The sequence below is a fragment of the Scyliorhinus torazame genome, chromosome 3 (genome assembly GCF_047496885.1).
Source record: "Scyliorhinus torazame isolate Kashiwa2021f chromosome 3, sScyTor2.1, whole genome shotgun sequence".
In the NCBI taxonomy this organism is placed as follows: Eukaryota; Metazoa; Chordata; class Chondrichthyes; order Carcharhiniformes; family Scyliorhinidae; genus Scyliorhinus; species Scyliorhinus torazame.
The window spans coordinates 202,345,596-202,360,730 of record NC_092709.1 but is presented as its reverse complement, the minus strand read 5'-3'; the positions used below and the strand labels follow the sequence as shown (position 1 = coordinate 202,360,730).

Genomic DNA, 15,135 nt, shown 5'->3' with positions numbered 1-15,135 from the left:
GGCAACCTGCACCCCAGATACCTAAAATGAGTCCCTGCCCTACGGAATGGCAGCCCCCCCACCCCTGCCCCCACCCCCGGCCGAGACACCACAAAATACTCACTCTTGTCCAGGTTCAGCTTGTACCCCGAGAAAGACCCAAATACCCGCAGTAGCTCCAATATTCCTCCTATCGACGCACTCAGTTCCGACACATACAGCAGCAAATCGTCGGCATATAAGGACACCCTATGCTCTATTCCCCCCCCCCCCCCCGCACTATTCCTTTCCATGCTCCCGAACTTCTCAATGCGATGGCCAACGGCTCAATCGCAAGTGCAAACAGCAGGGGAGACATAGGACATCCCTGTCTCATCCCACGGTGGAGTGAAAAGTATCTCGAACTGATATTATTTGTGCGGACACTCACCTTCGGCTCCTTATATAATAGCTTTACCCAGTTCACAAACCTTGGTCCAATCCCAAACTGCTCCAGCACTGCCATCAGGTATCCCCATTCTACCCGATCAAACGCTTTCTCGGCGTCCAATGCCACAACCACCTCTGTTTCCTTCCCTTCCGCCGGTGCCATAACGACAATCAAAACCCTCCTAATGTTCGAAAACAGCTGCCTCCCTTTCACAAACCCTGTCTGATCCTCCCCTATCACCTTCGGAAGGCACTCCGCCAGCCTACCCGCCAGTACCTTCGCCAACACTTTTGCGTCCACATTCAGAAGTGATATGGGCGGATACGACCCACACTCCGTCGCCCCCCCCCCCCCAAAAGCCTCAGGTACTCCAACCCATCTAGAAATTCCTGCATCTCACGATCTCCCCCGGGTGGCTCTGACTTGTACAACCTCTCATAAAACTCCTCAAAAACCTTGTTAATCAGCACTGGAGCCACCACCAACTTCCCTGCCCTATCCCTCACCTGAAGAATTTCCCTTGCCGCTGCCTCCCTCCGGAGCTGACCTGCTAACATACCTTATGTCCATGTTCATAAACTGCACCCCTTGCTCGTCTCAGTTGGTGCACCGCCTTCCTGGTGGACAGTCGGTCGAAGCTCTTCTGTAGTTCCTTCCTCTTTTCCAGCTTCGCCGGGTCCCCATCCTCTGCATACCTCCAATCTACCTCCAACATCTCATCTATTACCCTCTGCCGCTCCAACCTCTCGTCTTTATCCACCCTGGCCTTAAACAAAATCACCTCACCCCTCACCACTGCTTTTAGAGCCTCCCAGATGACTGCCTTCGACACCTCACCCGTACAATTGAAACCTACATATTCCTTAATTACCTTTTCAATTTTCTCACAGAACACTTGGTTCCCCAAAAGCCCCACATCCAGTTTCAGATTTGCAGGATTTAGATAAGGTTTGGACATCCAGATCTTTTAAAAAAAAAAAAATAAAGTAATTTTTATTCAAATTTTCACAAAATATCAACAACAGAATACAGAAAGAAACCTCCCCCCCCCCCAATATACATAAATAATAAATTAACAACCTTCATTCATCAACACAAAGACAAAACTACACGCCCACTGAAGAAAAACGAAAAACGAACCAACCCCCCCCCCGGCTCCCTGAGCACTTAGCACACATGTCCTCGCACCCAAAGAACCGACTTATCCTTGCCCTGATCATGTGAGCCCTATGCAGCACCTTAAATTGTTTGAGGCTGAGCCTCACGCAAGAGGAGGAAGAGTTCACCCTCCCCAGGGAATCCACCCACATCCCCTCATCAATCTCCTTACCCAACTCCTCCTCCCACTTACCCTTTAGCTCCTCCACCGAGGCCTCCTCCTCCTCCTGCATTACCTGATATGTTGCCAAAATCCTTCCCTCTCCAACCCACACCCCCGACAGCACCCTGTCCTGGACCCCGTGTGGCGGCAGCAGTGGGAACTCCACCACCTGCCACCGAACAAACGCCCTTACCTGCATGTATCTGAAGGTGTTCCCCGGGGGAAGCCCAAACTTCTCCTCCAGCTCACCCAGGCTCGCGAACTTGCCGTCCACAAACAGGTCCCCCATCCTTCTAATGCCTACCCTGCGCCAGCTCAGAAACCCTTCATCCATCCTCCCCGGGACAAACCTGTGGTTCCCCTGAATCGGGGACCACACCGAGGCCCCCACCTCCCCCCTGTGACGTCTCCATTGCCCCCAAATTTTGAGGGTAGCTGCCACGACCGGGCTCGTGGTACACCTCGTTGGAGGAAGCGGCAGCGGCACCGTCATCAGCGCCTCCAGGCTTGTGCCCACACGGCGCCATCTCCAGCCTCTTCCATGCTGCCTCAACCCCCTCCATCACCCACTTACACACCATTGCCACGTTGGCGGCCCAATAATACCCACAGAGATTAGGCAGCTCCCACCCCCCCCCCCACCCCCCCCCTCCCATCCCTGCACCCTCCAGGAACACCCTTCTCACCCTCGGGGTCTTCTGCGCCCATACAAACCCCATAATGCTCCTGTTAACCCGCCTGAAGAAGGCCCTAGGGATCAGGATGGGGAGGCATTGGAACAGGAACAAAAACCTCGGGAGCACCGTCATTTTAACTGACTGCACTCTACCCGCCAGGGAGAGTGGCAGCACGTCCCACCTCTTAAACTCCTCCTCCATCTGCTCCACCAGCCTCGTGAAGTTAAGCTTATGCAGGGCCCCCCAGCTCCTAGCCACCTGGACCCCCAGGTACCTGAAACTCCTCTCCGCCCTTTTTAGCGGGAGCTCACCAATCCCCCTCTCCTGGTCCCCCGGGTGCACTGAGAACAACTAGCTCTTCCCCATATTAACCTTGTACCCAGAGAAATCTCCAAACTCCCTAAGGATCCTCATCACCTCCGGCATTCCCCCCACCGGGTCCACCACATATAGCAGCAAATCATCCGCATAGAGCGACACCTGATGCTCCTCCCCACCCCGCACCAGCCCCCTCCAGATCGCCACCGGGGCCTCATACAGCAGCCTCACCCACCTGACGAACCCCTCCCTGAACCCAAACCTTTCCAACACCTCCCACAGGTACCCCCACTCCACCCTATCAAAGGCCTTCTCCGCATCCATCGCTGCCACTATCTCCGCCTCCCCTTCCATCGCCGGCATCATTATAACATTCAAGAGCCCCCGTACATTGGTATTCAACTGCCTCCCTTTCATGAACCCCATCTGATCCTCGTGTATGACCTGCGGCTCACAGTCCTCTATCCTCATGGCCAAAATCTTTGCCAGCAACTTTGCATCTACATTTAAGAGTGAGATCGGCCTGTATGACCCACACTGTAGGGGATCCTTGTCCCGCTTCAGGATCAGGGAAATCAGCGCTCTAGACATCGTCGGGGGCAGAGCCCCCCCTTCCCTTGCCTCGTTAAAGGTCCTTACCAACAGCGGGCCCAGCAGGTCCGCATACTTCTTATAAAATTCAACCGGGAACCCATCCTACCCCGGTGCCTTCCCCACCTGCACGTTCCCTATTCCTTTGACCAACTCCTCCAACCCAACCGGCGCCCCCGACCCCGCCACCTTCCCCTCCTCCACCCTCGGAAATCTCAGCCGGTCCAGGAAGCGACCCATCTCTCCCTCTTCCAGTGGAGGCTCAGACCGGTACAGTTCCTCGTAGAGGTCCCTGAAGACCCCATTGATATCCACCGCACTTCGCACCGTGTTCCCTCCTCCATCCCTAACACCCCCGATCTCCCTAGCTGCCTCTCGCTTCCGAAGCTGGTGCGCCAGCATACGGCTCGCCTTTTCTCCGTATTCATATACCTGCGCCTTCCTCCACTGCGCCTCCGCCTTCCTGGTGGTCAACAAATCAAACTCAGCCTGGAGGCTACGCCGCTCCCTAAGCAATCCCTCCTCCGGGGCTTCCGCGTGGGGCCTCTGCGTACCTCCTATCCACCCCCACCATCTCCCCCACTAGCCTCTCCCTCTCCTTTCCCCCCCTCTCCTTGTGTGCCCTAATGGAGATCAGCTCTCCTCTGACCGCCGCCTTCAGCGCCTCCCAGACCACCCCTACTTGCACCTCCCCATTGTCATTAGCCTCCAGGTCCCTCTCTGTACACTTCCGGACCCGCCCGCTCACCTCCTCGTCCGCCAGCAACCCCACCTCTAGGCGCTACAGCGGGCGCTGGTCCCTCTCCTCCCCCAACTCGAGGTCCACCCAGCGCAGAGCATGATCAGAAATGGCTATCGCCGAGTACTCCGTATATTCCACCCTCGGAATCAGCGCCCTGCTCATGACAAAAAAGTCAATCCGGGAGTAGGACTTGTGGACATGGGAGAAGAATGAAAATTCCCTGGCCCCCGGCCTCGCAAACCTCCATGGATCCACCCCTCCCATTTGATCCATGAACCCCCTCAGCACCTTGGCTGCCGCCGGCCTCCTGCCTGTCCTAGACCTAGAGCGATCCAATGTCGGATCTAGCACCGTATTGAAATCCCCCCCCCCTTTATCAGGCCCCCTGTCTCCAGGTCCGGAATCCGACCCAGCATACGCCGCATGAACCCCGCATCGTCCCAATTCGGGGCATATACATTGACCAACACCACCCGCTCCCCCTGCAGCCTGCCACTTACCATCACATACCTACCGCCACAGTCTGCCACAATGCTCGACGCCTCGAACGACACTCTCTTCCCCACCAAGATCGCCACCCCCCGATTTTTTTGCATCCAAACCCGAATGAAACACCTGCCCTACCCACCCCTTTCTCAACCTTACCTGATCCGCCACCCTCTGGTGCGTCTCCTGAAGCATGGCCACATCCGCCTTCAGCCCCTTCAGGTGCGCGAACACCCGGGCCTGTTTGCCCCGCCCATTCAGTCCCCTTACATTCCAGGTTATCAGCCGGATCAGGGGGCTACCCGCCCCCTCCCCCGCCCTTCCTAGGCCAGCCACGTGCCCGCGCCCCCCGCACGGCCCGTTCCCCACAGCGGCAGACCCCCGCCCCGACCTCCTCTACCAACTCCAGCTCCCCCTTGGCCATTCCAGCAGCAACCTGGCCTCCCCACTCCCCCCGCCCCTGCTAGGTACCCCCCCTAGCTGCATCGCTCCCCCCATTGCACTCCCGTAAGTCAGCTGACTCCTGCTGACCCCGGCCACTCCCTCCATTCCATCGACCCCCCCCCCCCCCCCTGTCCACCAGCGGGATCTCGTCCATTCCACTCCCAGCGCGGGAGAAAAAGCTCAGCTCCGGTCCCGCCCCTTCATCCCTAAACATGGGGGGAAAGAAGCCCGCGCTTTCCACTCGCCCGTCCCCGCCTCCCCTGGCGCAGCACCCTTTCCAGGCCCGGTCCCACTACCCCCAACTCAGTCTCTGCCCCCCCCCCCCCCGCGGGCCCCCATCGACCCCCCCAAGCAGTCCACCCCCCCCCCACCCCCACCCCCACGAACCTGCCCGGCGGACCTAATTAAAGCAATGCCCAACCAACCCCCAAAAAACAAAGAAACAAAGAACCCCCCCTCGAAACACAACACAACAATCCCCAACCATTCCTCCACCGCGACTCCTCATCCCCGACCCTTAGTCTGAGTCCAGTTTTTCGGCCTGAACAAAGGCCCACGCCTCCTCCGGGGACTCGAAATAGTGTGTCGATCCTTATATGTGACCCACAGAGGCGCCGGCTGCAGCATGCCGAACTTTACCCCCTTCCTGTGCAGCACTGCCTTCGCCCGGTTGTAACCGGCCCTCTTCTTCGCCACCTCCGCACTCCAATCCTGGTAGATCCGGACCTCCGCGTTCTCCCACCTGCTGCTCCGCTCCTTCTTGGCCCATCTTAACACACACTCTCGATCAGCAAACCGGTGGAACCGCACCAGCACCGCCCCGCGGCGGCTCGCTGGGCTTGGGCCTCCTCCAGCTCCAAGGGCCCCTGAAAGGACCCCGCTCCCATCAGCGAGTTCAGCATGGTGACCACGTAGGCCCCCATGTCCGGCCCCTCCAGCCCCTCCGGGAGACCCAGGATCCACAGGTTTTTCCGCCTCGACCGGTTCTCCATCTCATCGAACCTCGCCTGCCATTTCTTGTGGAGCGCCTCGTATGCCTCCACCTTCATCGCCAGGCCCAGGATCTCGTCCTCATTCTCCGAGACCTTCTGCCGGACCTCCCGGATCGCCGCCCCTTGGGCCGTCTGGGTTTCCAGCAGCTTATCGATTGAAGCCTTCATTGGCTCCAGCAGCTCTGCTTTTAGTTCCTTAAAACAGCGTTGGAGAAGCTCCTGCTGCTCTTGCGCCCACTGCCTCCACGCTGCGTGGTCTCCGCCCGCCGCCATCTTAGTCCTCCTCCCTCGTACCTTTCTTTGCTTCAATGCTACTTTTTTAATCGCCCCACTCCTGGTCCAACCCATACACTATTGGGGGAATGTTGCTGTCCCCTTCCCACACCGGGAAATGTCGAACAAGCGCCGTTAAAGGCCCTAAAAAGAGCCCAAAAGTCCGTTTATCGCGGGAGCTGCCGAACGTGCGACTTAGCTCCGCATAGCCGCAACCGGAAGTCACCGACATACAGATCTTTAAGTACAATCCACAGAGCCTCTCAAATTACTGAATCAGTGCAACTGATCAGGGGAGGGGAAGACACTATGAACATTCACATCCTTATTGGTGCTGGCCCCAAATCCTGCAACTGCTTCATGAGCAATGTTGCGGGTGTATCTACACCACATGAACAGTTCACGAATGCCGGCACACTCGTCTGGGATCCGGAGGGCTGCTGCTAAGGCTGGGGTTGTGGTGGGTGGTGGCCAGGGGGTGGGCTGTGGGGTTGGTTTGGGTGGGTTAGGGTTCCAGCATGGCAGGCGCGACTGGTGCAGCTCCTCAGCCCTGAGCGGCCCGGGATCCGGCGATTCTCCGGACGTTTTCCGCGCGATCCCCGGGTGTTCCACGCGGCGTCTGTGCTAGCCCCTCACTGGTACCAGAATCGGTGAGGGGCTTGTGCCGATTTTCCCGTCATGAATCACCAGCGGGTGCTCCGTTGACGCCGGCACGTAGCCTCCGGAATGGAGAATTCCGCTCTGGGGCTTTTGGGATGAAGTTTCTGAGAGTAAATCTGAGGTGACTGAATGTGCTTTCACTAGTCTTGGACAATGCAAGCTCTTTTCGTCTGGCACCATCATTCCTTTTGTCATTTAATTTCTCCTGCCTGCCACCTGATCCCAAATCTTTCCTTTTATTCCTCCCCAACCCCTGCTCTTTTTCCCACTTCTACCTGCTCCATCTCTAACTTTTACCAATACTGATGAAAGGTCTCATATCCAAAAAGTTATTTGTTTGTCTCTCCACATATATTGCCTGACCTGCTGTCTCTACAGCCTGACTTTCTAGGTGTTTCCAGCACCTTCAGTTTATATTTCACCTTTTATCTGTATTTTAACCACATTCATCTAGCAGACAAGTTTTTATTGACTTTGTTACTTTTTATTTTCTTCACAGGCTGCTCCATTTCACAGATCTAGGGAAATGAACCAGCCACCCCTTACCAAAGAATGGGCAGGAAGAAAACCAATTGAGAATTACTCATCCAGAAAGACCTTAAAGGAGGAGGTTTGGATGCAGTGGGGATCTTGTGTTCTTGCGTCAGCCAGTCAAAACTATGCAGAAGCCAAAGTAGACCAAAGTAAGTTAACCTACCTGTTTAATCAAACAGCAGTTGAATCACAGGATCAATGTGAACTGTAAATCTGTTTTACTTTAATGTATATTGAACGTTACTATAGAAGCTCAGGGCAGCACGGTAGCATTGTGGTTAGCACAATTGCTTCACAGCTCCAGGGTCCCAGGTTCGATTCCTGGCTTGGGTCACTGTCTGTGCGGAGTCTGCACGTTCTCCCCGTGTGTGCGTGGGTTTCCTCCGGGTGCTCCAGTTTCCTCCCACAGTCCAAAGATGTGCAGGTTAGGTGGATTGGTCAAAATAAATTGCCCATAGTGTCCAAAATTGCACTTCGTGTTGGGTGGGGTTACTGGGTTATGGGGATAGGGTGGAGGTGTGGACCTCGGGTAGGATGCTCTTTCCATGAGCCGGTGCAGATTCGATGGGCCGAATGGCCTCCTTCTGACTTGTAAATTCTATGAAAAGCTGTTGTGTATACTTATTTATCAATGATTATATACAGTAATGAAAAAAAGCATTTTGCGACCAATGCCACGAATAATCATTTGGTAGTACAGAGTTTGAGTATAGTTAAAAAAAAATACATTTTATCGAAGCTTTTCATTTTGCACTCATCAGGGCAATTGCAAGAATACCAATATTAGGGGGAACAGTGTTTGTTTACTTCTATTTTCCCTCCCGCAGATGAGAAACTACCTGTTAACTCGAGCCCCAAGCAGCTGTTAATTGACAAAGTGTTAGCCAGACGCAGATTTGGCCAACTGGTAAAGGAAAAAGAACAACATGCACAAAACAGGTTAGAATCGCACAATATCTTTTTTCAAATATTGCAGCCACCTCATTACCTTCATGACATAAAGACCCACTATTCGAACTATTAGATACAATTTACCTTCTGCATAACTTGCACCTAAGCGGTGTATTTCACACATTATCTTAAGTCATGATAGAAGTCACAAACTAGTAACAAGGGCTAGTAACAAGTGAGGGAGGTGAAAAAAGGGCAGGTAAAAAGAGGTTTTGAAGGAAATTCTTTGAAAGTGAGAAAAAGATAGTCAGGCAAATGAACTTAAAAAGACAGCTCCAAAGTACAGCGGTGTGTGATGATTGATTCTTGTTCGTTCTTCAAGGCAAAGTTGATGAAGTTCATCGTCTGGGTGTTTTGTCGGATTCTGATGACTGATCCACCACCTGAAACATCCATTAAATTTCATCTGCCGCTTGTTCACCCATTCCAGCAACCTGCCCATGTCCTTTTGAAGTTTTACTATCCTCCTGATAGATGTATTGCAAACCAAGTTTCATATCACCTGCAAACTTTGAGATTGTGCCGTGTTTACCAAGGTTTAGGTCATTGACATTTATGTCAAACATGCACTTGTTGGCTTTAGTGCTTGCAGGCACAGATAATCACCAAGTAGACCGAAAATTGCATTCTAATTCCAGACACGCATTTTATTTTAAATCAACAGAGCACCAGTTAGTTCCTCTCTTAATCCTTTGGATAAAATGGCTCCCTTGATTTTTCACTGACTTTTTTTAAAGGAAATTAGAGGAAGATAAAGAACGATTGATGCAGGAATTACATAAGCTGCAGTTGCAGAAGAAGCACTTGGGACCAGGTAAAGACAATTAGGTTTAAAAGTTTAAGTGGGGACAGTAGGATGGTGATTATGGGCTCTGTTTAATGCTCCCACGGGCGGGTTTGAAGGCGGGAGGGGGCATGTTAAATCCGGCACGCTGCCCCCAATGAGATTATAGCACGTCAGGGTGGCATTGGGTCAATTGCCCACCAATGAGCTAATTGAGATTCCTTAAGTGGGCAGCTAATACCAACTTCAGGGCCAAATCATTATTTGTTTTGTGGTGATGTGTTGTGTGCCTATTCAGTGTTGTCACTTCAATGTCTTTTCATCTCTTTTCTACTTCATTTTGTTAACAGAATTTATTGTTCCCTCAAATGCCCAGGATAAGCACAGTGCTCTGCAGGCTCGAATTATTCAGATTAGAAACAATCTTCCAACCATGGAAGACAGGATTCAAGAACTAAGGTTTTTGTTTCTCTCTCTCTCTATAAAGAAGCTATATTCTCTGCATGCATTAGTATTTGACTTTCCTTGTTTAAAATATCTTTCCATCAGTAACTGGTGAGTGGGTGAGCTTCTCCAGGGCTGGAGTCAGCAATGTTCTGTACCTGATAATTTCAAAGTATCATAGAATTTACAGTGCAGAAGGGGGCCATTCGGCCCATCGAGTCTGCAGTGGCCCATGGAAAGAGCACCCTACCAAAGCCCACAGCTTCACCCTATCCCTGCAACCCAGTAACCTTACCAAACCTTTTTGGACACTAAGGGCAATTTAGCATGGCCATTCCACCTAACCTGCTCGTCTTTGGACTGTGGGAGGAAACCGGAGCACCCGGAGGAAACCCACGCAGACACGGGGAGGATGTGCAGACTCCGCACAGACAGTGACCCAGCAGGGAATCGAACCTGGGACCCTGGAGCTGTGAAGCAACAGTGCTACCCACTGTGCTACTGTACCGCCCACAGGGAGTGTGGTGTATAAGCGCAGAGGAGAATAACTGGGGTAATTTAACTTATAATTTCCACTTTTCCTTACCATGAAGAACTGCCTGATTTCTACTGTGATGAGTCATCCAATTATGTGCATAATACTTAGATAACTATGTGAAACCGATTCCTCAATTTGAGATAAAACTTTCAGTACCACAGGAAATTTGCCAGAGAAACGAGGCATTTTGTCTAACCAGTTTATGTCAGTGTTCATGCTCCATTCGAGCCTGATCTCATTTTGTCTCATCAAAATCTACCATCGTAAACCTTCCCCCTCATATGCTTATTTAGCTTCCCCTTAAATATGTCTATACGATTCACTTCAATCACTCCCTGTAGCAGCGAGTTCCACATTCTAACCACTCTTATAATAGAGAAGCTTCTTCTGAATTGCCTATTGGATTTCCTGGGGACTATATTATAGTCTATTTTATATGGGAGACAAAGTGTAGTGATAATGTCACCGGACTAATAACCCAGAGCCCCAGGATAATGCTCTTGGGACAGGAGTTCAAATACCACCACGACAGCTGGTGAAATGTCTTACTAATGGTGACCATGATAATATTATCAATTGTTGTAAAAACATATCTGGTTTGCTATGTCGTTCAGGTAAGGAAATCTGCCATCCTTGCCCAGTCTGGCCTACATGTGGCTCCAGACGCACAGCAAGGTGGTTGACTCCTAACTGCCCTTTGAAATAATCTAGCAGGTCACTCAGTTCAAGGACAATTAGGGATGAGCAACAAATGTTGACCTTGCCAGTGACACCCACATCCCAAGATGACCACTTCCCAAATGTATCCACTATAATAAAATTGTTCGTAACTTTGAAGATCATTGGTGGCACAATATGAGCAGCACGGTGGCACAATGTTTAGCACTGCTGCCTCACAATGCCAGGGACCCGGGTTCAATTCTGGCCTTGGGTGACTGTCCATGCGGAGTTTGCACATTCTCCTCATGTCTGCATGGGTTTCCTCTGAATGCTCTGGTTTGTTCCCACAGTCCAAATTGCCCCTTAGTGTCCAAAGATGTGCAGGTTAGGTGGGGTTATCGGGAAAGGGCGGTGAGTGGGCTTATTGCCTGAACAAGCACCGTAGTGTGGGGAATTTTCACAGGAACATCATGGCAGTGTTAATGTAAGCCTACTTGTGACACTAATAAAGATTATTGATTATGTATTTAGGTAGGGTGCTCTGTCAGAGGATCGGTGAAGACTCGATGGGCCGAAAGCCCTCCTCCTGCACTGTAGGGTTTCTGTGAAATACTATTAAATCACCTTGTGACCTATTTTCAAGAGAGAAGAGACTCAGCTTGTTATTCCTTTCCTGATATGTATGCTGGTGCCTCCATATCCTTTTTATAATGTGGCAGCCACAACTGTATGCAGTACACCCGAGTGTAGGATTTAGGATAATTTCCCAACTTTTCAATCTTCTAACTGTGAATAACTAATTTTATCCAAATAGATTATATTATATTCACTGACTCTCAATGGACAGTTAGTTATCTTTGTTTATATTTTTGAATCTTCTGCAAAATCAGGGGTGTCAGGCAGGACAACATCTATAAGCAAACATGGAATATTTTGTTTTACATTTATGCATAAAATAATAAAATGACCATAAATTAAGATGGTAACAGAGTTTAAAAAATATATATTTTTATTCTCCTTTTTCACATTTTCTCCCAAATTTACACCCACCAACAATAAACAATAATCAGCAACAAATATGTCAATCCCCATATCAATAACAACGATCCCATCCTCCCACCAAACTCCAAACATTAGCCCGCATGTTCACACAAACAAATGACAAAAAGGAATCAGGGATTACCCATAGTCACCCTTAATACACACAGCCCCCTCCCCCCCAACCCTCCCACCCATCCCCCCCCAACTAATATTCGATGTTATCCAGTTCTTGAAAGTACATAATGAATAATGCCCATGAATTGTAGAACCCCTCCGTCCTTCCCCTCAGTTCAAACTTAACCTTTTCAAGAGTCAAGAATTCCAACAGATCCCCCCCGCCACGCCAGGGCACTGGGTGGAGAGGCTGCTCTCCATCCCAGCAGGATCCGCCTTCGGGCGATCAACGAGGCGAAGGCTACGATATCTGCCTCCGCACCCGTTTCTAACCCTGGCTGGTCCGATACCCTGAATATGGCCTCCCGGGGACCCGGGTCCAGTTTCACATGCACCACTTTGGAAATTACCCTAAAAAACTCCTTCCAGTAATCTTCTAGCTTTGGACAGGACCAAAACATATAGAACATAGAACATAGAACAATACAGCGCAGTACAGGCCCTTCGGCCCACGATGTTGCACCAAAACAAAAGCCATCTAACCTACACTATGCCATTATCATCCATATGTTTATCCAATAAACCTTTAAATGCCCTCAATGTTGGCGAGTTCACGACTGTAGCAGGTAGGGCATTCCACGGCCTCACTACTCTTTGCGTAAAGAACCTACCTCTGACCTCTGTCCTATATCTATTACCCCTCAGTTTAAAGTTATGTCCCCTCGTGCCAGCCATATCCATCCGTGGGAGAAGGCTCTCACTGTCCACCCTATCCAACCCCCTGATCATTTTGTATGCCTCTATTAAGTCTCCTCTTAACCTTCTTCTCTCCAACGAAAACAACCTCAAGTCCTTCAGCCTTTCCTCATAAGATTTTCCCTCCATACCAGGCAACATCCTGGTAAATCTCCTCTGCACCCGCTCCAAAGCCTCCACGTCCTTCCTATAATGCGGTGACCTGAACTGTACGCAATACTCCAAATGCGGCCGTACCAGAGTTCTGTACAGCTGCAACATGACCTCCCGACTCCGGAACTCAATCCCTCTACCAATAAAGGCCAACACTCCATAGGCCTTCTTCACAACCCTATCAACCTGGGTGGCAACTTTCAGGGATCTATGTACATGGACACCTAGATCCCTCTGCTCATCCACACTGTCAAGAACTTTACCATTAGCCAAATATTCCGCATTCCTGTTATTCCTTCCAAAGTGAATCACCTCACACTTCTCTACATTAAACTCCATTTGCCACCTCTCAGCCCAGCTCTGCAGCTTATCTATATCCCTCTGTAGCCTGCTACATCCTTCCACACTATCGACAACACCACCGACTTTAGTATCGTCTGCAAATTTACTCACCCACCCTTCTGCGCCTTCCTCTAGGTCATTGATAAAAATGACAAACAGCAACGGCCCCAGAACAGATCCTTGTGGTACTCCACTTGTGACTGTACTCCATTCTGAACATTTCCCATCAACCACCACCCTCTGTCTTCTTTCAGCTAGCCAATTTCTGATCCACATCTCTAAATCACCCTCAATCCCCAGCCTCCGTATTTTTTGCAATAGCCTACCGTGGGGAACCTTATCAAATGCTTTGCTGAAATCCATATACACCACATCAACTGCTCTACCCTCGTCTACCTGTTCAGTCAACTTCTCAAAGAACTCAATAAGGTTTGTGAGGCATGACCTACCCTTCACAAAGCCATGCTGACTATCCCTGATCATATTATTCCTATCTAGATGATTATAAATCTTGTCTCTTATAATCCCCTCCAAGACTTTACCCACTACAGACGTGAGGCTCACCGGTCTATAGTTGCCGGGGTTGTCTCTGCTCCCCTTTTTGAACAAAGGGACCACATTTGCTGTCCTCCAGTCCTCTGGCACTATTCCTGTAGCCAATGATGACATAAAAATCAAAGCCAAAGGTCCAGCAATCTCTTCCCTGGCCTCCCAGAGAATCCTAGGATAAATCCCATCAGGTCCCGGGGACTTATCTATTTTCAGCCTGTCCAGAATTGCCAACACCTCTTCCCTACGTACCTCAATGCCATCTATTCTATTAGCCTGGGGCTCAGCATTCTCCTCCACAACATTATCTTTTTCCTGAGTGAATACTGACGAAAAATATTCATTTAGTATCTCGCCTATCTCTTCAGACTCCACACACAATTTCCCATCCCTGTCCTTGACTGGTCCTACTCTTTCCCTAGTCATTCGCTTATTCCTGACATACCTATAGAAAGCTTTTGGGTTTTCCTTGATCCTTCCTGCCAAATACTTCTCATGTCCCCCCCTTGCTCGTCTTAGCTCTCTCTTTAGATCCTTCCTCGCTACCTTGTAACTATCCATCGCCCCAACCGAAACTTCACACCTCATCTTCACATAGGCCTCCTTCTTCCTCTTAACAAGAGATTCCACTTCCTTGGTAAACCACGGTTCCCTCGCTCGACGCCTTCCTCCCTGTCTGACCGGTACATACTTATCAAGAACACGCAGTAGCTGATCCTTGAACAAGCCCCACTTATCCAGTGTGCCCAACACTTGCAGCCTACTTCTCCACCTTATCCCCCCCAAGTCACGTCTAATGGCATCATAATTGCCCTTCCCCCAGCTATAACTCTTGCCCTGCGGTGTATACTTATCCCTTTCCATCATTAACGTAAACATCACCGAATTGTGGTCACTGTCCCCAAAGTGCTCTCCTACCTCCAAATCCAACACCTGGCCTGGTTCATTACCCAAAACCAAATCCAACGTGGCCTCGCCTCTTGTTGGCCTGTCAACATATTGTTTCAGGAAACCCTCCTGCACACACTGTACAAAAAACGACCCATCTATTGTACTCGAACTATATCTTTTCCAGTCAATATTTGGAAAGTTAAAGTCTCCCATAATAACTACCCTGTTACTTTTGCTCCTATCCAGAATCATCTTCGCCATCCTTTCCTCTACTTCCCTAGAACTATTAGGAGGCCTATAAAAAAACTCCCAACAGGGTGATCTCTCCTTTCCTGTTTCTAACTTCAGCCCATACTACCTCGGAAGAAGAGTCCCCATCTAGCATCCTCTCCGCCACCGTAATACTGCTCTTGACTAGCAGCGCCACACCTCCCCCTCTTTTGCCTCCTTCTCTGAGCTTACTAA

The 15,135-nt window shown here is 50.4% G+C and overlaps 1 protein-coding gene across 5 annotated transcripts in view; it reads left to right on the top strand.

The window, feature by feature from the left end:
• LOC140408898 (uncharacterized) overlaps window positions 1-15,135 on the top strand; it is an 87,794-nt gene that overhangs the window by 14,292 nt on the left and 58,367 nt on the right. For 4 of the 5 annotated variants that reach the window (XR_011940234.1, XM_072496754.1, XM_072496753.1 and 1 more), the window contains exons 2-5: window positions 7,413-7,596; window positions 8,275-8,386; window positions 9,136-9,212; window positions 9,533-9,641. Coding sequence is in view for 4 of the 5 variants with exons in the window: in XM_072496754.1 (XP_072352855.1) it covers window positions 7,440-7,596; window positions 8,275-8,386; window positions 9,136-9,212; window positions 9,533-9,641 (455 nt within the window). In the remaining variant the exon portion in view is untranslated. Of the gene's footprint in view, window positions 1-7,412; window positions 7,597-8,274; window positions 8,387-9,135; window positions 9,213-9,532; window positions 9,642-15,135 lie in introns of those variants that run through there. The other variant, XM_072496756.1, reaches the window with a different exon arrangement.